This window comes from Benincasa hispida, chromosome 9, assembly GCF_027475165.1.
Source record: "Benincasa hispida cultivar pf3 chromosome 9, pf3_genome.v1.1, whole genome shotgun sequence".
Classification (NCBI taxonomy): Eukaryota; Viridiplantae; Streptophyta; class Magnoliopsida; order Cucurbitales; family Cucurbitaceae; genus Benincasa; species Benincasa hispida.
Window position 1 is genome coordinate 90,690,941 of NC_143486.1, and position 24,549 is coordinate 90,715,489.

The 24,549-nt window shown below is 34.8% G+C and overlaps 1 protein-coding gene across 1 annotated transcript; it reads left to right on the forward strand.

Moving 5' to 3' along the window:
- Positions 1-6,911: 6,911 nt before the first annotated feature.
- Positions 6,912-8,293, forward strand: LOC120087323 (F-box protein GID2). The gene has a single exon (XM_039044302.2). The coding sequence runs from the start codon at positions 7,541-7,543 to the stop codon at positions 8,090-8,092; it is 552 nt and encodes a 183-aa protein (XP_038900230.1). The 5' UTR covers positions 6,912-7,540; the 3' UTR covers positions 8,093-8,293.
- The last annotated feature ends 16,256 nt before the right edge of the window (positions 8,294-24,549 follow it).

Below are 24,549 nucleotides of genomic sequence, written 5' to 3' on the forward strand. Positions count from 1 at the left end.
AACCTAAGAGGTCCTCTGGAAAAATGTTTGGATAATCTCTTACCACTGACTTTGAAGTCAAGGCAACTATAGTTTCTCTGGTGTCAACCACATTGGCCAAGTTACTCCAGGTACCTTGGTTAAACAACTTGTTGACTTTCATAGGCAAGACCATGGTCTCAGCCCCTTTAAACTTGAAGTTAGCTTCCGTAAGAGGGTTGAAAATCACCTTCTGGGAAAATTTTATACTAGCATGATTAGCAGCCAACTGATCCATGCCTATTTTAATGTCAAAATCATGCATGTCTTAGACTAATAAAGTTGCATCTAGCATATGATTTTCTATTACAATTGGACATGCTTTTATCTTTTCGTTTGCTAACATAACTTCTCCAGACGAAGTAAAAACTGATAAGATATAATGCAAAGGTTCTAATTCTAACATAGCCTGCTTCAAAAATATTAATGATATAAATGAATGAGATGAGCCGAAATCAAATAGTACCAATGCAGAGTGTTCTAAGATTGGAATGGTATCTGTCACCACAGTGCCTAACTTCTTGGCCTCCTATTGAGTGACTGAATAAACATGATCTTGTTGGTGCTAACGGCTTGAAACCCCTTGATGCACACTAGAAGGCTGACCCTTACTTTCTGATGTGCTTCTTTTAGGACATTTATCAGCCATATACCCCTCTTTTCTGCCATGGAAGCACACTCCACTACCAACTAAACATCACCCCGAATGACTCCTTCCACAAGAACTACACACTAGCTGGTCTATCACAACCATTTCTAACTCAGAAGCATGTTGCTTCAGGTATCAAAGTGGTCTTCCTGAATTCTGACTCTTTTACGGGGGCTTTAGGATCCCTGCTCTAACTTCCTCTTCTGACCCGAGGAAGGTATTACCTCAAATGACCTTAAGTGCTCACTCTCTACTGAAGGACTTTCTCAACTGTCAAACGAAGTGCCTCTGCATAAGTGGTCGATTTAAAGGCTCAAGCAAGACATCGTATCCCGTCCTTCAAACCTTGGACAAATCTCTCTACTTTTATAGCCTTTATAGTGACCAACTTAACAAAACGAGAAAGCATGTTAAATTCCTGGTCATACTCGCATGTTAAATTCCTGGTCATACTCCTCAACTGTAATGTGCTTTTATTTCAGGTCTAAGAATTCCTTCTTCTTATTATATCTCAGGTTAGCGAAGAAGTACTTTACGTAGAAGTGCTCTTTGAATGCTCTCACATTACTAGTTCACCACATATACTAGTCATCCTTTCTACCGACTGCCACCAAATCTGCACTTTCTCAGTGAACATGAAGATAGCACACTGCACCTTCTGATCCTCTGGGCATTTCATGTATCGAGATATCATTTCAATTGTTGATAGCCATAGCTCTGCATCAGTAGGGTTCTTCAGTGACCCGTTGAAGGTGCGTGGGTTGTATTTTCTGAAATCTCAGAGGTGTTTGACCTCCACTAAAAGGTCTGACATATTCTGATTTTGGGCCTGAACTTATGGCATCAGGGCCTGTGGGGTGGTACTTGCTGGGACTGGGCAAACTGGGTCATATGCTCGTCCAACATGTCCTTCACCTTATTCAATACCGCTATCATGTTCGCTTTCTCTATCGCCACTACCAAACCAGTATATTCAGTTGAGACAACTGATGGAATCAATGTCTATAAAGGCACAATTAGAGATGCCCACGGGGCGGGGCGGGGCGGGATCGGAGATGTCATTCCCCATCCCTGTCCCCACTCCTCATTTCATTCCCCGCCCCCATGAAATTCCCCACGGGGATCGGGATGGGGACTCCCCATGGGAAACTTTTTCCCGTTACTTTTTTTTTAAAAAAAAAAGGGCCAATTAATTTAAATCACTAATGTGAGTAAATTTTAATTAAATAATTAACTTTATCACTAAATTGTTTATTATGGTTAGTTTTATATGACAAATTGAATTTAATATAAATTACTCAAATTTTGGCACAAAAAACTAATTAGTTTTTTTTTTTTGTAAAAAAAAATAAATATAAATAAAATTATTCACATATTATTTAAATTTTAACATTCAATTTAAACATATTTATTACCTTTCCCTATAAATAATCAAATTTGAAATTTAATATAATATCTATATAATAATAATAATAACATAACCTTAGATAACTATACTAAATAAATATGTAGAAGCTAATCGGGGCGGGGTCAGGGGCGGACGGTCCTCGTTTAGCTCACAGAAAATTTTTTTCCCCCACTCCCTCTCCCATTCCCCGCCTAATCGGGGAATCTTTGCCCCGTTCGGGGCGGGGCCTCGTCCCCATGGGGAAATTGGACATCTCTAGGCACAATCATATTTCGGGTTCGACTTCGTGTCTATGTTCTATGCCATCTTGACTCATAAGGGTCACTAGGCAGTAGGGGATCCTCTGGTGTAGGAGGATCCTGAACCTGTGGGTCTTGCACTCCCGATGTAGAAGGGCCCCAAACTAGTGGAACCGAGTTTCGACCTTCATGATTTCGCGCCCTTCTCGCAATCTTGTGACTCCCTCTTCCTCTAACTCGTACCATTTACTAACAATCATACGTAACCAGCCTTTAACAAACTCTTCATCAAGAAAACATGTCAATTATGATCATAAATTCATCATAATCTCGTGCATATTATCCTAGAGATTTTTCTTAAGGGACATACTTGGGACATGAAATTCATTATTAGTCAAATGGGACAATCTGGACTTACATAGTAAGTCAGTCTATAAAACCTAAAACTTGTATTTCGATACCAACTGTAACGACCCAACTCCTTAAGACTTGTACTAGGTTGTTACTACAAGCATGCATACATCTTAAAACGACCCTGTTTATAAATTGACTAAAATTAAATAATCTTTCCAAAAAAAATATTTTTTTATGAAATCTAAATAAACGAAAATCTTTGATCAAGGTACCCTTAAAAAATAATAAATCGACATTGGAAAATTTTATCTAAAACAACCAACAATGAAAAAACTAAAAGTTTCTGAATTCAATTAAAAAATTGAGATTTAAAATATGAAAACATGTGCGGAAGCATTTGACTAGTCTCAGTGGTAGGTCACAGATTCCTCCTGTCATTCGTCGATGTGTCCATAACCTTACCTGAAAAACATAATATAATAAGGAACGAGTATAAAATACTCAACATGTGACCTTCTACCGAAGTCAGGCTATGCATACATATCTGCAATGCATGCATGCTAGTGGGACAAACATACTGAAATTCATCAAAGAAACATAAGATTGTGAACACTTGGAAACATGAAAACATGGATGGCCATCTAGTAAACAATTAAACTCGTTCTAACACATATCAGGTGGCTTAAAATCGCACAAATATGGTAGGGAACACGTCGGTCCCCATAGCTGAACGTGGTAATGAGCCCGAAAGACCACGATGCTGAACATGGTAGTGAACCCAAAGGATCATGGTAACGTGGTAGGAAACCCGTCGGCTCTCTATAACATAGTAATGAACCTGAAGGATCACGAAAATTGGCTAATTTTATAAGGGCAATTGTCACCACTAAACATGAATCATATAACATTTATCCATGGTCCTACGTCATAATGAATAGAACATTCTCATTGTTCTGACATGTGCATAACTAAATCATTCAGCATACATCATAATCCTAAGATCTAATACATGCTTCTACATTTACTTATTTCCAACTAAAACTAAGGAACGAAAAATGTCCGACACGATGTCGTTCCGATAGTAAAGTCACTTACCTCGAGATTAAGCTGAAATAATAATTTTGCAAGGAATCAACCTTTGCAACCTTTGAATTAAATCCTACAACATGAACCGAAAATCAAATTAAACTTTTAAGGTCTGATCCCAATTGACCAAATTTATTTCAAATATCTCCAATTAGCTTACCCAATAACTAATAATTGCTAGAAAACCTTATACTCTATTGAACAACCACCAAAAGCTCAATGAATCACGCTCCTAACATCCAAAATTTATGGGTATCATCAAATAAGAACCAATAATTTATGGTCATTCAAGAGAAACCTCACACAATTACACAATCTTAGATCGGCTCCAAACCTGTTGGGCAACAAACAACCATGCATTAACCCTTCAGTCTAACACCAAGACATGATGGTTATTACTAAATCAAAGCCAAAACTTAATGGGTGTTCAATAATCTTCAAGAAATCCAACTAAACTAATTAAGTCTTACCCCAAATCCAAGACTCCAGCAAAAACCAAAGGTAGTGGCGGGGATGGCAGATGGACGAACAACGGCATCTAGTCTAGGACTCCAATTGGCTGAGAGAAAATTGACAGAGAGAGGAAGAGAGAGATCGTCGAAAAACACCCACTGGCTAGAAGACTACGACGAACGGTGGCGCAACGAGCGAGTGTGCGACAGAGCAACTGACGATGGATGGTCTATGTGATGGTTGAACTAAAGGAACTCCAAATATAGAGGACCTTTGAGCAGAAGCGGATTGTTTCAAACTCCATTGTGAAAGAATTCAAACATTTACAATCATACAGAAACGATTATGTATTAAAGATAAATTACAACATGCTTCTAAATAAAAACAAAGGATAAGAGAGACAATACCTTTGAAGAACTCTTTCTTCACGTATTTTTCTCAAACAAACTCGAACGCAACGAGCAACTGGAACTTCCTCAAACACTAGTGAGTAAAACTCGATCCTCGAATAGAACTAGACACTACCACAAGATTACTTTGGTATTCTCGGTGTGAGAATCTAGGAGTTGTGGGCTCTGGCTGATTTTGGATTTGAAGAAAGGATTGGAGAGAATGAGGAAACGATCGAGTAGACGATGACTGTATCGTGTAGCAGATGAAAGTCTATCACATTGATAGTTTAGATATGAGTACTATCGTATAGTAAACTCATTCCTATCATGTAGTCACTTTATAGTGAATCTGATCAGTCGTGTTGTTGTTTCTTGAGATTTGTTAAATCAAATTTCTTTTTTTTATCTCAATTTGCCATAAAACCGCGGATAACCACCAACTAAGGTCGGCTATTGAGAAAAAGAAATATCAATTATCATATAATTAATAAATTGTAAATAAATACAATAACTAACTTATCATATTATATTTATAACCTATAGTTTTAATATTACATCATATGCAACATATAAACCATAGTTCTTTTTCTCTTTTTATGGCATTTAATATAAATCATATTTATATTAACTCCTCCAATCTAATAATAATGTATCAAATACATCATATCAATTATATCATATATATAATTTAATTAATTTAATTACATCATATATAATTAAATTCCCTCTTGTTAATTTGAACATTTCAAACTAACCCAAAAATTGATTCTCAACTTGAATCCATTGAGCTACCAATGGGACCTTATGGACCTATAGCTTGAAGCTCCAACGGTATGTGAATAACTGACTAAACTTTTTAATCACAATATCTATCATCCATTAACTGTTGGGTACTCCACTAAAGATCGACAGTTGCACTATTAGCACTACAAGTATATTTTTGTGTCCATTGGATATAACCAATCAACAGTACGATGACCCTTCACAAATTGTTCGTAAGTACAGTTAGACAAAATTATCGTTTTGCCCCTATAGTTACATCTAACTCCTTAAGTACCATTGATTCCTCTAATGAACAATAGATCATAATCCTACTATGACTAAATCCTTCTCGGGCCAAGAGAAGGTGTGGCAACACATTGTTCAAGCCCTGGAATCAGCCCTTAAGGAGCAATTTATCTACTTACCCCTGCATCGAGGAAGAAGTGAATTCCATCTTGTGTAGTTGGGTTCCAAACTCCCCAATCAGACGAATCCCCAAAATGGTAGGATTGTTGAGTCGGCGATCTGGCCACTCTCACCCATGCAAATCAAAGGACTACCCTCATAGGCAGGAGTTCACAACTCACTCAGAATTAAGGTCATGTTACCTATGGTTATCTTAGTGAAATGAAAGTCTCAATTATGAACGGCATTATATAATGAAACTAAACATTTCATGGTCCAGTCTTATACAAAGTTCTTTGTATAGAATATCTTCATTCGCATGTCTAATACATGAATGATCAAGATCCGATCATTTGTAACACTTTACAACATTTGTAATACCGACAAAGCGGGATACACTCGTAGTGTCACAAGGATAAATAAGGTATCCCTCCTTATCCATATACTACATACCATTTAGGTTATCACTTGAAGCACGATCCACTTATATGTCTCCACATACATGCTTAAGTTACAACGATGACCATGGATCTTAATTTATTGGTTTGCGGTTAATGAAAATAAAATATCTCATATTTCATAGACTAAAGTGAATAAAATATCATATATTATAAATCACAAAGTGTTTGTTCATACAAGTGTTTACAAACTACAGGACCCAACGAAATTTAGGGCATCAACCCCAACATGAACGCATATTGTTGAGAGAGAGAGGGAGCTAGCAATCTTGCACGAAGAAGAAGAATGGATGGGTGCACGAGAACCAAAGTGAACTTAATTCCTTTTTTTAAAAAAAAAAAATAAATAAATGAGTATATATATATAACCGTAATTGAATTTAAATCAAATATCCATACATCTTCCCTTCTCCTTTCTAAATTTCAAATTAAACTAAGCCAAGCCCATATAATATAAACCAACTCAATTAAATCTAAATTAAATCTCAAACCTCCCAATCTCTCTAATCTTTTTACTTTAAACAGAAAACCTAAATCTTTATCATGCTAAATTTAAATTGAATTATCTCAACAAAATAATTCAATTTTAGCATCAAAATTTAAAAATAAACCCAAATATTAAAGATAATTATGTTTAGATATACGTAAAAAAATTGGGATGCTAGAGAGCCGGTGAGGGTAAATGGAGAATTAGAGAAAAAGAAATAATAATTTAAAAATGCATTTGGTTTGGGATGAACATGATCCAATATGATTTATATTGTAAAATAAGTAAAATAGAAAAAGAAGAATAAAGTTTGTTGGAGGTGTATCCAAACAGGGGCATAGGAATAAGAGGGGAGAATAAGCGTTAAAGCAGGGGTGAGGTCTAAACTGTCCGTGAAAACAAACAGGGGGAAGATGAAAAATTGTGATAATAAGAAGAAGACACAAGGCGAAGACACAGTTGGTCAATTTGGAGAAAAAAGGCATCCAAGTGCATTCAATTCTCATCTTGTCCTCTTCGTAAACCTTCAAAACTTATGCTTTAAGTCTTAACCACTCTTCCCCCAATTCTAAACCCAACTATCGTTTTTTCAATCCTCAATCCTCAATACCCAATTTCCCATTTCTTCCTTATCTTTCTCCCTCAAATTCTCCTCTTTTTTCCCCAATCCCTCCCTGTTTTTCCTTTCTTTTCCATCATTATTAGCTTTTATGGTCACAATTAAAGCTGACCCACAATGGTTTCTGTCAATCCTCTAAACTTGTCTCTCAATTTCACCGTTTCTTTTCATTAGATAGACTGATAAAGGGGATTTGCAATTTGTTTGGAGATGAAGCGAGTTGTTCCAGATGGGGATGGGGATCGGAAGACGGGGAAGAAACCTAGGGCGGAGACCCAAGATTGTGCCGGAGGAGGAGACCCTTCCGACAGGACTGGATTTATGAATTTGGATGATAATTTGCTGTTCGAGGTTTTTAAGCATGTGGATGCCAGGACTCTGGCTATGGCGGCGTGTGTGAGCAAGCAATGGCACAAAACCGCTGAAGATGAGCGGCTTTGGGAGCTGATCTGCACCAGACACTGGGCCAACACCGGCTGCGGCAACCAACAACTCCGATCTGTAGTTCTGGCCCTCGGTGGCTTCCGTCGCCTTCACTCTCTTTTCATCTGGCCTCTCACCAAGCCCCAATCCTCGTCTTCCTCCTCCTCCACATCTTCGTCGGCGTCCTCTTCCTCGTCGGCGTCTTGGTCTCCGTTTCCAGCGATGATTGGATCGAAACCGCCAGCCCGGTGGGGGAAGGATGAGGTCCATCTCTCGCTGTCCCTTCTCTCAATTCGTTACTACGAGAAGATGAATTTCAGCAACAGAGGCAGCAGATGAGTGGTGTGGCTGTGGCATATTCAGTCCATTTAACCAATTTGGTTTCAAGTTTGGCAATTGAAATTTCCCTTTCAATGTGTTTTGGATTTGATCTGGGGTTGTTTTCTTTTTCTCTTTCTTTTTTGGTTAATTAGATCTGTATCCGGTTTGGGTGTGTACTTTATAAGACGACATAAATTAAATCTCTAACTTTGTGTATTATCCGTCTGATTACATCTTCATTATGATACATGAAAATGAAAAGGATTGGGGTTGAATTGTAGGAGAGAAGAAGATGACCAATAAAAGGAAAAGCTGTGATTGAGTGAAATAATAAAAAGGAAAGAGAAGAGAAGAGAGGACAGACGTAAAAATGGGGATGGATGTGGCATTTCCAGGTTTGGTGTTGAGAATTGAGAGTAATGAGAGAAGAAAATGGTAATAGAAATGCCCCCATAAGCTCGCAGACAAATAGCATAAGACAAATACAGGAGTTGGCTTTTCGAAATTACAGAACACTTAGATCTGAGAAAAGCCAAAGAGCCAAAACCCAAATACCCAAACCCTATGTCAAAAATGCTGTTTTTGAGTCCTTTCTCTTCATCTCTCATACTAATCTCCTCTTCTATTATTAATTCAGCCTTTATGCCTATTTGTTAGCCTAATTAATTCTCATTTCTTTATTACATCAAGTTTCTCAATTATTTTCCATTTATGGTATTTCTCATGATAACTTCTTTTTGAAACACTTTATATTATATTTGACAAATGTGGGGTGGAGTACAATCAAACCGTTCGTTTTATGGAAGCTATCGTATCTACTTTCACCATTAGCTTATATTCGATGTATATACAAATAAATCGAAATATAAAAATATCTTTAAACATTACGACAAAAAATAAAGGATTTTTTAGGATACCAAGATGAATTGTCTTTTTTAAAGATTATTTTGTTGAATAATGTGACTAATTTATTTATAACCATCTCTATAAGTTACTATTTTAGAGTGTTTCTTCATGTGAAGAGACTATTTGTCCATAATGATTTGTTTGTATTAAGACTCGTTTTTCTTATAGGTTTTAAATGAATTTGATATTGTAGTGTACAATTTGTTTCAATATGATGAATCAAGTAAATAGTTGTTTGCATTCATAGTAGGAAATAGTTATTTTTAAATTAAATTTATTTGGAGATGTAAGTGTTGTTTCATTCTATATGAACCAAGAATAAGAGATAGAGGAATAAAAGGGTGTTAACATCGTTTTACCATTAACAAATTGATTAAACCTCTTTCTTTTTTCTTTTTTTTTTTTTTTACAAGGTGGCATAGAGAAGCGCACATCTTCAAAAGGAAATCGTCAAGGCCTCGAGATTTGGGGACTAACTGAGTCAATGAATATATATCAATTGAGTTGGATCCGAACTGGTACCTTGCAATCTTTAGTACCAAAGAGTATCGTTGACATCACTACTATCATACATAGTCGTGTGTCAAAGAACATGCTTATAAATTAGGGGGAAACGCGCCATCGAACTGAACCGAAAATTTTGAAATTTTATATGTGAAATTGAACAAGTGTGGTACGGTTCGATTTTAAATTCGGTTTCAGTATTTTTTTAATATATATATTATTAAAATTTAAAAAACGGTTCGGTTAAGTTTGATTTTAAATTCGATTTTTTCTTTAAATTAAAAACAGTTCGGTTTTAAATTTAGTTTAATTTGGTTTACTCTTTTTTTGAAATATATATATATATTAGTTACAATGGTTCAACGGTTTCAAATTCAATTTTCAAAATTGAATTGAACCAAATCGAATTAATTCAATTTTAAAATTTCTTCAAATTGGATCGAACTGCACTTTTTATTTCATTGAATTTTTGGTTTGGTTCGATTTGATTTTTAGAAACAATTCGGTTTTTGCGGTTTGAATAGTCACCCTTATTATAAATAGTCTTATTGGACCACTTAATCTCTAAATGATAGACTCGATCTTACTTCTTTTGTGATTAGTTGAATTAGTTAATCCTTATACTAATTAAAACATCAGAATGTGATAAATTCAACACCACATCAGTGCAAAAATCACTTATACAAGTCAGCTTAGAATATTTTAAGACCAGACTAGGAAGAAGAAAATCGAAAATCAAAGTCATTAGAGATCTACAACAAAGTCTAATGTGAACAAGATACAAGTGCCAACCAATATAATTTTGATTTTCATGTTTGATCGTTTAAAAATATCGTATGTAACTTTTAAATTCATTGTGAAATGGAATGATGATTAGTTGTAATAATAAATAAATAAATTATGGTGGATTTGAAGTATTGTCATAGGTTTATTGATTTTTTTATGATATTTTACTTGTTCTATGCATGAAAATTTCCATTGAAATGTCATAATTTCATCGAAATTTCGAGATCTCAATGAATTTGAAATTTTGATTAAGGAAACTTTTGTTTTTCCTCCAATTTTGATTTCTCAAAAAAAAATTTCGAAATTCCAAACTTTCAAAAATATTTCAAGAATATTCTGATTTTCCAACAAAATTTTAAGATTTCGAGAAATTTCGAAATTTCGAGAAAATTTCATATAGTTTCACATGTCCGTTATTTTCAATTTTATGATATGATTATACACAATTCTATAGTTTCACACGCCAATGTTATTTTCGACAAAGAGTTAAACTAATTTCCAACTTGTTTTAATTTTTAGCTTTACACAAAACTTTCATTTCTAAAGAATAAATTAAAAAAAAAAAAACCCACAAATAATAGCATATATATATTTTTAACCTCATCCAAACTTTTTTAATTAAATTTTCACATCATTTTACCTCAAAATTGAGTTGACGTGAGTTTCTTTTTTTTAACCATCCAAAACTTTCCTAATTTTCACATCATTTCACCTAAAAATATTACCTAAACTTTATATTATTTTATAATTATTTTTCTATTTCTTTTTTAAACTTCTACTCTCACATCAACATTAGGGTATTCAAAAAACTCGATAACTCGACCAACCCCGACTACCCAATCATGGGTTAGATTTTTTTTGGGTTGGGTTGAAAAAAATTAAAAATTAAATTGCAAGTCAGTTCTCAGGTTCAGAAAAATAATTTTCGGGCTGACCCAACTCGACCTAGACACTTATTTTTTTTAAAAAAAAAAAAAGTAATATACATATAAACCCTAAAATTAAGTAACCTAGGTTTTCATGTTCCCTTCTCATTCACACCTCACGCCGCCACCTCCCTCTCAGCCTGAATCTCGTTCACATTCAATGTTCAACGCCTCCTCTCTCTCTTAGTCTAAATCTCTTTCATGCTCAACACTTAATGTCTCTCTCTCGGCTCTCAATCTCAACGTTAAATATTTGTCAGAATATTTCTCTTCTCAATCGCTCGCCAAGTCGCCATCGGCCCATCGCCTCACACTCTCATCGCTCTCGCCATCGCCTCTTGCCAAGTTGCCATCAATCTACATTTTAGCCTACTCTCAATCTCGTCTCTCATGGTATTCCTCCCACTCTTAGAATCTTTCTCACTCAGACTCTCAATCCCTCACTCCCAATATCAACTCTCACGGTCTCACATTCTCAGGCTTCGATCTCAATCTCTCAAAATCTTTCTCACGGTCGTGTCCCTCTCCCTCTTAATCTTTCCTGATAACTCGTCACTCCCTTTAACTTCATGCTCAATAGTTCCATCGATCACTCATGGCATCAACTCACACTCTTCCTCTCAATCACAGTCCGATTAAAAAAAAAAAAAAAACTGATGATCCAACTCGTGTACACCTCTATTTATACTGACATTTACAATCGACATCTAAATGTTGTCTATTTATATTGACATTTACAATCGACATCTAAATGTTGTCTATTTATATTGACATTTACAATCGACATCTAAATGTTGTCTTACTTTATAAAATTTGTGATTAAAAATGGTAAAATATAGTCTAATTAAACAACAATCAAAATTTCATGAACTAATTATAACAATTTTCATCAATTTCTAAAATTTTCTCTGAAACTTCCATTGATATCGATATTGTCGTCGATATTTTCATAAATCAAGACCTTGATATTTCAAACCTTACTTCCATACTCTAATCAAAGCAACCATACTTTTATATATGGTTTGAAAAATACACTGATTTTATAATTATAAACATTTTTTCATCACAATATCATTGAAAAAAGAAACCTTCTTCGTAAAATGCATTTGGGCCAGAGTTCTTCCCACCCAGATGAACCTTATGTTCGATATCGTTTGGGTCCAGGCCCATGTATCTAAGGAGATATTCTTTTTTGAATTTATTTATTTTAAAATTTTTATAGATTTAATCCATTTTGAAAACTTATTTTTATAAATATCTAAATATTGGAGATTTTTATATAAGGGATTTTAATATTATTTTCGGACAAAAATACCCTTTTATGGTGGGCAATTGGAGAGAGAAAATTAGAAAGAGAAAGTGTATTTATTATATACTTTTCCATATGGAGAGGAAAAATGTATTGATTATATTCTATTAATTGTTTGAGATTTCTTCCCATTCTCAACTAGAGAAAGAAAATGCATTCATGATTCTATTTTTCACTTAAGCATTTTATGTTTCTTAATTTCGATGGATTCGTGATTATTTTAAATATATCTTGAACCATTATTTTAAATGTTTTGCAAATGTTTTAACCAATATATATAATCTCAATAAACCAAAATTTACCAACTCTCTAATAGAAGTATAATTCATAATTAATTTAACAACTTCAATATACCACAATATATCATAAATTTCATTTATATCACAATATAAATCATCATATTTCAAATAAACAAACGTACATACAGATATATCGGAATAGGGTTGGAAAAATTCCTCGCGGAGTCGGGTCCCCGCGAGGCCCCTCCCTGATCGGGCAGGGAATCCCCAATTTGATCGGGGATGGCGTCAAACCGGGGAATTTTTTCGGGGCCCCGTCTGGGGACGGGGATGGTATCCCCGCCCCGACCCCAATTTTATATAGTTATATTTTTAATATTTTATAAATATATATTTATAATATATAAAATAGCTTATTTATATGTATGTTTATAATGTATACTATAGACTTATAGTATTATAAGCCCAATATTGAATATATAAATTCTAATTTAAGCCCAAAAGTCAAGCCCAAACTTAAAAAATTAAAAGAAAAAATGGAAAATGGTTGCGGGGATCTAATAGGGGATTCTCCGCGGGGAATTAGTAGGGGAATCACCGCAGGAAAACGGAGAATGGGGCCCCGCGAGGACCCGTTTCCGACGGGGAATCCCCGCCCCCGTCTCCGCCTTCAACTGGCGGGGACGGGACGGGGATGGGGGGAATTTCCCCCACAGGGCCGAGGATGGGGGCTGGCCTCGTTGCCAACCCTATATCGGAATATATATATGTTTGAAGTCAAACTAGGGACAAAAAATCACAATAATTTCAAATGGAAAAAAATCTCAACCGATTAAAAATATTTAATAAGTACATTTAAATCTTAAATGGAATGTATTGGAATTTATGATTAATTAAATGGAATTTATGATATATACCATGATTTACGTTGAACGTTGAGTGTTTATATACTGTGATATATTGAAATTGTTAAATTAATTTTGAACTACACTTCTGTTAGGGAGATGTTGTTAAATTTTGATTTGTTGGGATTATACATACTATAATATAAAAGAAATTTATAATATGTCGAAATTTATGTTGAATATTGAGTTAATTTCTTATTTATATACTATAGTACATCTCACATATCGATTAGAACATTTGCAAACATTTAAAAAACAGTTGTTTAATACATCTAAATATTAAATAAAAAAATATAATCATATTAAGTGCATTTTCTCTCTCTAATTGAAAATGAAAAGAAATGTCAAGTAATTAATAAAATATAATAAATATATTTTTTCTCTCCAACATTGAAGATGCTTCGTAAATATAGAAAAATATCATAAATACATTTTATCTCTCCAGTCATCTAATATAAGAAGTATAATTGTAGGTTGGGGATGGAAAGTTAATTGAATCCTAATTTTTGTATAATTAACCAATCCACTTAGATATTTGTGAAAATAATAAAAAAGATTGATATAATTAAAATTAGGATCTTTTAATAGTGTGTTATGTGTTGTTATCTCTTTTAAAAAATATAGCAATAATTTTAATAAAAATTCAGCGAGGTATCTCCATTGACAGGTCAGAAATTATGGTGGACGTGGATCCTGATCCGATGGCCTATTTTATGTTACATCGGTGGTTTGTATTTATTTATGTCCATCTTTTTCTAATATATATATATATCACATTTCCTTTTAACTTGTTGAGCCTTTTCTTATTTTGCTTGTGTATGCATAATTTTATTTATTTAGAAATCAAATAAAGTCATCATCTATTTTTCCTTAAAAATTAAACTCATAATCTATTTAAATCCATACCTCTGAATCATATCATCTAAGCAATACAGTTTTCATATTAAAGGCACGTTAATCTTTCATAATCTTTTTTAAAGGAAGAATCATTCATAAGCTTAATTTGGTATTGAGACAAGTAAGATTATATGAACTTTAGATAACCTATGTTGCTTGCATAACATAAGACTTTAAGTCGGTGTGTGTTTTGTCCAACATTTTGATGCTTAAGTAAATATAAATACCAAGCAATATCGAGTTTGGACATGAATAATTTTTAGATTGTGAACTTTTGTGTGTATTTCTCATTGATTAAGAGTGTGAAATACAAGAGTATAAATAGCTATACAAGAAGCCTAAAATAGCCAGCTAAATCTTAACCAAAACATAAAACAAGGAGCCAATATAACCACTTAACAAATTTACAATTTAACATCCCCTTAAACTCAAGGAGGTGGAGTAGAGACCAGCTTGAGTTTGCACAGTAGCTGACGATAACGGAAAGAGGAGAGGGCTTTGGTGAAGACGTCTGTCGGTTGCTCGGTTGTAGATATAGATTGCAGATGCAGGGTAGAACTCTGGAGATGATGGCAGAGAAAGTGACGGTCAGTCTCAATGTGCTTTGTTCGTTCATGAAAAACATCATTATGTGTTATTTGAATAGCACTATGATTATCACAATAAAGAATAATGGCAGAATCTTGAGGAGCCCCCATGTCAGCCAAGAACCAACGCAACCATAAAACCTCTAAAGTTGCATTAGCAAATGCACGATATTCCGATTCAGTACTGGAACAAGAAACAACTGTTTGTTTCTTACTCCGCTAGGAGATGAGAGAATCACCCAAATAAAAACAGTAACATGTGGTGGATCGTCTATCCATAAGATCACATGACTAATCAACATCAAAATACCAAAATAGAACCAAGAAGGATTGAGAGGAGAACTGAAGTCCATGCCCTAATGTACCTTTAACATAACGTAAAATACGAAGTACAACTGTGAAATAGATAGTACGAGGAGTAGACATGAACTAACTGACAATATGAACTGCATAAGCACTGTCTGGACGAGTTACAGTTAAATAGATAAGTTGCCAACTAGTTGCCTATATAGGGTTGGATCCTTGAGGAGAACTGAAGCGAAAACCAATGAAGATTTCCGCATTGGAAAACGGGGATTGTCCCAATTTTTGTTTTTCCAGAAAATTTAGAATTATAGAACAAAAAAGTAAGAAGGATTATGAATCAAAAATAAAATTATAGCATGTTTTTCTAATTAAAAAGGGAAGAAACAAATTTACCATTGAAGAACAGATTTCTTCACGTATTCCCTCAAACGGATCACGATCCGAAATCCCAATAAGAACACCAACGAACGGAGCCTCTTGTATTCTCCTTAGGGTTTGAGAATTGATAGGAGGTGTGAGCTCTGCCTTAGGTTTGGAAGAGGGAAGGATGGAGAGGAAGAGAGGATTTTTTTTTTCTTCTTCTTTTTCTTTTCTATAAACTTTTCCCAGAGAGAACCCACATAGAGAGAATTGTGGAAGAAGATGAATGAGGAATCATTCATTCTTCCACAACCCACGTTGAAGACTGGAAGATTGGGGGAGGGAATTGCAACTCACTTCCTCTAATTAAAATTAATTTAAATAAATTAAATTAATAATAAAAATATATATATATATATATAATAACTATATGTTATATCAAATATAACATATAGCCTATAGTTTTATATTGCATCAAATACAACATAACCTATAGTTTTATTTTCTCTCAATAATACATGGGATTTAATATAAATCACATTTATATTAAATTCACTTATATGAATCTCATCCATATAATTGATATTTGAATCATATCAAAATATTTAATTCCTCTCAACTTATTTATAATATTTAATATAAATCATATTTATATTAAATTTAATTACATGAATCTCATTCATATAATTAGTATTTGAATCATATTCAAATTCCTCTCATATATAATTAATTCAATTAATTATATCATATATAATTAATTCCCTCAATTAATTTGAACACTTCAAATTAATCCAAAATTAATTCTGAATTAAATCCCCGTTGAGCTATAGAGGGGATCTAATGGACTTGTAGATTAAAGCTCCAACGGTAATTGGAAAATTAATTAAACTCTTTAATTAAATTACCCGACGTTCATTAATTGTCGGTCATTCCACTAAAAACTAACATCTGCATTCTTTGCACTATAGATAAATTTCTTTGTCCATTGGATATAACCAATCAACAGTGCAATGACCCTTCACAAATTGCTCGTAAGTACAGCTAGGCTAAAATTACCGTTTTGCGCCTGGAGTTACATCTAACTCCTTAAGTACCATTGATTCCTCTAATGAACAATAAGTCATAGTCCAACTATGATCAATTCCCTCTCGGGCCAGGAGAGGGTGTGGCCACTATGTTCAAGCCACGGAATCAGCCCTTAAGAGACAATGTATGTACTTGCCCCGACATCGGGGAAGGAGTGAATTCCATCTTGATAGTTGTGTTCCCAGCTCCCCAGTCATACAGATCCCCAAAACGATAGGCATATTGAGTTGGCAATCTGACTACTCTCACCCATACAAATCAAAGGACCGCCTTCATGAGCAGGAGTTCACAACTCACTCAGGATTCAGATCATGTCACCTATGGTCATCCTAGTGAAATGTAAGTCTCTATTATTAACGACGTTATATAATGTGACTAATAATTTCGTGGTTCGGTCTTATAAAAATTCTTTGTATATAATACCCCCACTCACATGTCTCCACATGAATGATCAGGATCAGATTGTAGCACCTTACAACACTTGTAACACCTACTCACATATTTCTACATGAATGATCAGGACTAGATCACTTGTAGCACTTTACAACAATTGTAACAACTACAAAACAAGTCGTAGTGTCACCAGGATAAGGTACCCAACCTTATCCATCTACTACAGACCGTTTAGGTTATTATTTAAACAAGATCCACCTGTATGTCTCTACATACTTGTTTAAATTACATAAAATAACGTAGGATCTTTAGTTCATTGGATTTAGTATATGCTTATAAAATTACAATCATTTTATTAATAAAAATTTGTTTATACAATGTTTACAAACTACGAGAATACAAGAAATTTAGGACACCAGTCCTAACAGGAATACCATCAAAGAAGGTTAAACGAACATTGGAATCCAACGATGTCGGTGTCATGGCAGAATCAGTGATACCTGAATAAGCAAAAAGATCTTATGCATACTTTTCTTGAGATAAGTAGTATCCGTTAGGGCATGATGAGACCTGAAGACCAAAAAAGTAACTGAGTGGTCTCAGATCTTTTATCTCAAAGTGTTCTCCTAAATATCATCAGAGATCCGAAATAGCATTAGGATCATCACCAGTAATAATCATATAATCCACATATAACAGAAGGAGAACGAAGCCATAGGCAGTTTTACAAGTAAACAAAGTAGAGTCATGCGAGCTGGAAGTAAACCAAGGCTGGGTGATGGTAGAACTGAAGGTTGCAAACCAGGCACGAGGAGCTTGTTTTAGCCCATATAATGCACGACGAAGAAGATAGACCTTCTTAGACAGGGGAGAGATGTCAGGTGGTGGCTACATATAGACTTCTTCAGACAGAGTTCCATTGAGGAAAGCATTCTTAATATCCATTTGAAGAAGAGGCCACTGTCTGACAGCTGTTACAGCCAATAGACTCTGAATAGATGTCATTCGTGCAACTAGAGCAAAGGTTTCTTCATAATCAATACCATACTCCTGTGAATACCCTTTGGCCACCAGACAAGCCTTATAACGTTCGACAGATCCATCAGATTGGGTTTTAATTTTATAAATCCACTTACATCTGATAGGTCTCTTACTAGGAGATAATTCAACATACTCTCAAGTATGAGTCTTTTCTAAAGCTTGAAGTTCTTCATCCATTACTTACTGTCAAAGAGAGTTAGTGCAAGCCTCATGATAAGATTAAGGTTCAACTAAAGACATGATAGTGGGAAAACGATTATAGTCTTGAAGATAATGAGTAAGCTCTCTTACCCGGGTAGACCGACGAACAAGTGCACAGTCGGGGTCGACATCAGGAGCAGATGGTAGATTTGAATAGGAGATTTAGGACCAAGTGAAGGCTCCTAGGTAGGGAGTGGTAGGATTAGTGAAGAATGACTGGATACCAAGAAGGGAAGCATGAAAAGAAGAAATGCTAAAAAACATATGATGTTCCCAGAAAGTGACAAGCGAGAGATATGTAATGGTTTGACACGGGATCCCAACATCGGAATCCTTATGTTTAGTTCCATAACCAAGGAAGCAACACAAACAAGTCTGAGGTTCAAGTTTATAATGTTCATGAGGATGAAGTAGAACAAAACATGCACAACCAAAAACTTTGAGATGAGAATAAGAGGGAGAAGTACCATACAACCGCTCAAAAGGAGACAAGTTGTGAAGAACAACAGAGGGAAAGCGATTGATAACACAGATAGATGTAAGTACAGCTTCACTATAAAACTTTTTAGGGCAAGATGCAGAGAAAATATGTGTACAGACAAAATCAAGAATATGTTGATGCTTCCGTTCAACCCAACCATCATGTTGAGAAGTATATGGACACGAGCGTTGGACAAGAGTGCCCTGTTGGGCAAGGAAAAATAGTAAGTGAGAGTCCTTATACTCCATTGTATTGTCAGTCCGAAGAATTTTGATGGTTTGAGAAAATTAAGTTTTAATCATTTTGGCAAATTCAATATAAATTTGAGGTAAGGAGGAACAACTCCTAAGGAAATATATCTAGGTAAAACGAGAGTAGTCATTAATAAATAATACAAAATATCGATAACCATTTACTTAGAAGTAGAAGTATGACCCTAAATATTGGAATGAATAAGACCAAATGGTTTATCACATAACGATGTTGAAGTAGAAAAAGATAAAGTGTGTTATTTTACCAGTTTGTAATGTAAACAATCAAACGAACGAAATTGAGAAACATTATTTAAGGTACCAACAGAAATTAGGCTACGAAGTTTGTCAGATGACGCATGACCAAGACGGAGGTGCCATTGGTACATGGCAGTATCTGTAACAACCATAGAAATTGATGGCAGAATAGGTGGTTGAATGAATGTAAGCTCAAATAATCTTCCCACCTTGCGACCTATACCAACCATCTGACCCATTCGCAGATCTTGAACTTGACAACCATGAAAAGAAAAGAGAACAATTAGTCCCAGGTCACATAGTTGTCCAATAGAGACAAGATTAAAAGTCAAGTTAGGGACATGATAAGTAGTGGAGAGGTTAATACTTGGTGTACTAACAGTCTCGATATGTGAAATAGACATGTGGTTACCATTAGTGAAATGAACCGGAGGAAGGGATTTTATAGGGGTGGAGGAAGACAATAAGGCCATAATTGAGGTCGTGATTGCAATAGGCAGAATTAAGAAGCCAAGATGTACCTGGTGTGACAGCAAGGGCAAGAGAATTGGAAGATAACACCTAGTTCAACAAGTCTTGAAGATCACTGATATGAATACTCGGTGTATTGGAATGTGCTATATCAGAGGCAGTGGCAGCAGCCGAACTAGATGGAGAACTATGCTTAAAAGAATTCTTGGATTTATTGATGTACCCTAGAAATCGAGGTGGTTTGGTGGGACAATTGTCCAGAATATGACCATGTTTATGGCATTACATATACTCAATGATGGGGTAATTAGAAAATTTGTGACCATGTTGTTTACAGTTCTTGCAAAAATACGACTCAGTTGGAAACAATGAATGAGTGGTTGCGAGAGCAACATCCGGGACGGTGAGAAGACAAACCCAAGCCACTTTTCCTCAAAGAGAATTTCTAGAATTATAGCATCCCGGGATGGTAGAGGAATGTGATGCAATAAGGCAGCACAAACATACTCATACTCTGAACGAAGTCCCATGAGAACCTTAATAAGTCGTATGTGATCTAAACTGATCTTAGTCTTGTCTAACTGAGTCCAAATAGGCTGGAGAATGGCAAGATACTCATTCACAGATTGCCCAATCTCCTAACTCGTGCTAACCAGAGTAGTATAAAGTTAATAATAGTGAGCAAGAACAACTGTTTGGAACCGTACAGACAAAAAAATCCCAAAGTGCTTTAGTTGTATTGAATACATCAAACTGGGTGTGGATAGCCAGGATGGAAGTGTTACCCAAGCAAGTGATTATTTGATGATTCTTGTTGTTTCAGTTCTTTAGTCTTTCCACAAACTGGTTGTCTTCTTCAATAGCTCCTTTGACAGGTTTAGTGACATCACCAGTAACAACTCACCACAACTTACAACCAATCAAGAAGCTTTTCATTTTATAGACCTAAGTAATATAGTCGGTAATATCCAGTATAGTACTGATCGGACGAAATATGTTATTTTTTTCCATTACAATAAGAAAGAGAAACAAAAACAAATAGATTAGACAGAAACAGGCAGATTAGTCTTGATCAGCTCATTTGGCTTAGCTTGGCTCGACTTAACTCGGCTTGCCTCGGCTCAACTGGCTCGAATCAGCACGACTCACTTGGTTTGGCTCACCTAGCTCGACTTACGTGGCTTGTCTTCACAACTCGACTCGTCAATCTAGACGAGACAAATGTCAATCTGGGCGAGCAAAAATGGCGAAAAGCAGTCGGCGATCGTCAATCTGGACGTGGGCTTCGATATAATGACTTCGATGGACAGGGAGGCAAACGTCAATCGACAATGGCTGAGATTTGGATCTGAACAGAGATCTGGATTTGAACAGATGGCTTTAACGGACAGAAATCTAGATCTGGGCAGGTGGCTTTGACAGATAGAGACCTGGATTTGGGTAGATGGCTTCGATGGATAGAGAGGGCAAATGATAGATGCAAACGACGAATGGCATGCAGATAGAGAACGCGAACGACAAACAGAATTGACATAGAAATAATATACTTAATATTTAATAGTAGGGCTCTGATACCATGAGAACTTTTATGTGTATTTCTCATTGATTAAGAGTGTGAAATACAAGTATATAAATAGTTATACAAGAAGCCTAAAATATCCAGCTAAATCTTAACCAAAACATAAAACAAGGAACAAATATAACCACTTAACAAATTTACAATTTAACACATACCTTGTATTGGGGAGCGAACTTTCATACTTACACTAGTTTCATCTAATACCAATGTCAGGCTTGTATATGGGTCCAATGGTGACAATGTGAAGATCTAAAGGTGTTTTTTTTATGAACTATTGACTGTTGGGATTGATGCCCGAAATTTTGTAGTATTGTAGTTTGTAATTGTATTTATATAAACAATTTATTTATTTAATAAAATAAGAGATATTTTATTCGACATTTAGTTGCATTAATCCAAAAAACAATAAACTAAGATTCAAGGTTATCTGTTGTAACTTAAACATGTATGTGGAGACATACATGTGGATCATGTTTATGTGATAATCTAAATGATCTATAGTAGATGGATAAGGGTGGGTACCTTATCCTGGTGACACTATTGCTCGCTTTGTAGTTGTTACAATTATTGTAAAGTGCTACAAGTGATCTAGTCCTGATCATTCATGTGAAAATATGTGAGTAGGGGTATTCTATACAAAGAATTTGTATAAGATGGACCACGAAATGGATAGTTTTTCTACATAACACCATTGGTAGAAGAGACCTACATTTCACCAGGATGACCGTAGGTGACTTGACCTAAATCTCGAGTGAGTTGTGAACTTCTGCCTCTGAAAGTGGTCCTTTGATCTAAATGTGTGAGATTGGCTAGTTTTGCCGACTCAATATGCCTACCATTTTAGGGATTCATCTGACTGAAAGCTGAAAATGAAACTATGCAAGAAGGGATTCACTTCTTCCCTACTGTTAGGACAAGTAGATAAATTGCTCCCTTAAGGGCTGATTCAAGAACTTGAATAATGCGGTGTCACACGCTCTCCTGACCCAAGAGGGGTTCTATTATAGTTGGACTATAACTAATTGATCATTAGAGGGATCAGGTACTTAAGTAGTTAGATGTAATTATAGGGGCAAAACGATAATTTTGGTCCAACTGTACTTACGAGCAATTTATGAAAAGTCAACTTGATTGGCTATATCCAATGGACACAAAAATATATCTCTAGTGCGAAGAGTGCAACTGTCGGTCTTAGTAGAGTGACCGGTAGTTAATGAAAGTTGATTAATTTAGTTAAAGAGTTTAATTAATTCATCAAGTACCATTGAAGCTTCAAACTATAAGTCCATAAAGCCCCCTCGTTAGCTCAATTAGGATTAATGAGAATCGAATTAATTTTGGATTAATTTGAATTGTTCAAATTAATTGAAAAGAATTAATTATATAAGATATAATTAATATAATGTATATGATGTTGGAGTTAGCATGCAATTAGCAGAAGCAAACGGACTCATTAAGCACCTTAATTTGTGTCTTAATAATTTAATATTGGATATTAAATTATTTTAATTAATTAAATAAATTTTATTTAAAATTAATTATTTGAATTATTTTTAATTGCATTTTTTGAATTTTGTGAAAATTAAAAATATTTAAATCAATTTTGTTTTCATTTGATTTTTAGAAAATTAAAAATGAATACAAAAATTTATTTTAATTCAAAATTCAATTTTAAAAAGGAAATGAGATTCAATTGGAAAATCCAATTTTAGTGGGTTTTTCCCATTTTAAAGCTCACCATTCCACCCAAATCCATCAATTCTTTCAAGTAGGTGCTGTCAATTTATTGTGCATTTGGATTGCATGAAAGGGATTGATAAAAGCTAAGTTATTCAGTTGAGTTGAAGGTCATGCAATCAGTTTTTTGAGACCCCAATTGCTGAATGAGGTGTTCTTTCCCTTCAAGCTGAGAACAAGTTTCTTCCCTCTAAAATTCCAAAAACACTAGCTCATTTTGGGTTCTACCACCCAATCTAAGGTCCAAGAGAATAACAGAGAAGATCAATTGGTGGTCTACACCTTGTTGCTAAGGAGATTGAAGCTGAATTCGATGTTGAAGAGAGTTCTTCAAAGGTATATTATTGAAACCCTAATTTTTCTTTATGAGCATGCTTTTTTAGTTATTAAAATTAATGAATTAGAGTGCGTAATGATTCTGTTTACTTCCGCTTTTTGCTTGCTAACTCCAACAATTGATATCTGAGCATGATTTAAGAACTCAATTCATGGTAACTTTAGCTTGGTGGATGATTTTCATAGGTTGTATGAAAATGATGGCTGATATGGATAATTTCAGTTTTGGCATCTTTTGTTCTCTTCAATTAAGTGTTAATTGTTGTAATTGGCTCTTTGTTTATGGGCCTTAATGTATGATTAAGAGTTTGTAAATTTGTTAGAGCCAATAGAGTTGTAATTAGGCTGTAATTGAAGAAAGAAGCAAGGAAAGCTAGCTGCGAAATTTCAACTTTGAAGCTACTGCCAGGCAGCGTTACAACGCTGCCTACAGAGTGTCGCAAGGCTGTTCTTCTTCAGCCCAAGGCATTGCAACGCTGCTCATCCCAGTCTAGACAGCCCGCGTACAACTCGACTGGTGGTTCAAGTGAACCGGTTCGGGTCCAAGAGGTCATGTTCAAGTGTGCCATATAGATTTAAAATTTCATCATAGGAAGTATGAAGAATGCATTAAAAATGTAACATCCCGAATTTCAGGAAAATTTAAGTTAATTATCTAAAATTATTAAGTTTAAATTTCCCTTTCATTTGGAAAATTGAGGTTAAATTGAAATAATTGAAAAACTTTTATTGGTTAAATTGAATTTAATTGATTAGATATTCGAACTGATTATCTTAATTTTGCTTCCCTTTGATTTTGGATTTTAGGGTCAACTTAAAAAAAAATTAAAGAGATAATTAATTTCATGTGGTTTTGAATTGATATAAATATTTGTAAGGATTTAATTTGTATAAATTGATATCTTATGCCTTTAAT

Excerpts from the sequence above, each read along its gene's own strand:
- LOC120087323 (XM_039044302.2), top strand. The coding sequence starts at position 7,541 with ATGAAGCGAGTTGTTCCAGATGGGGATGGGGATCGGAAGACGGGGAAG.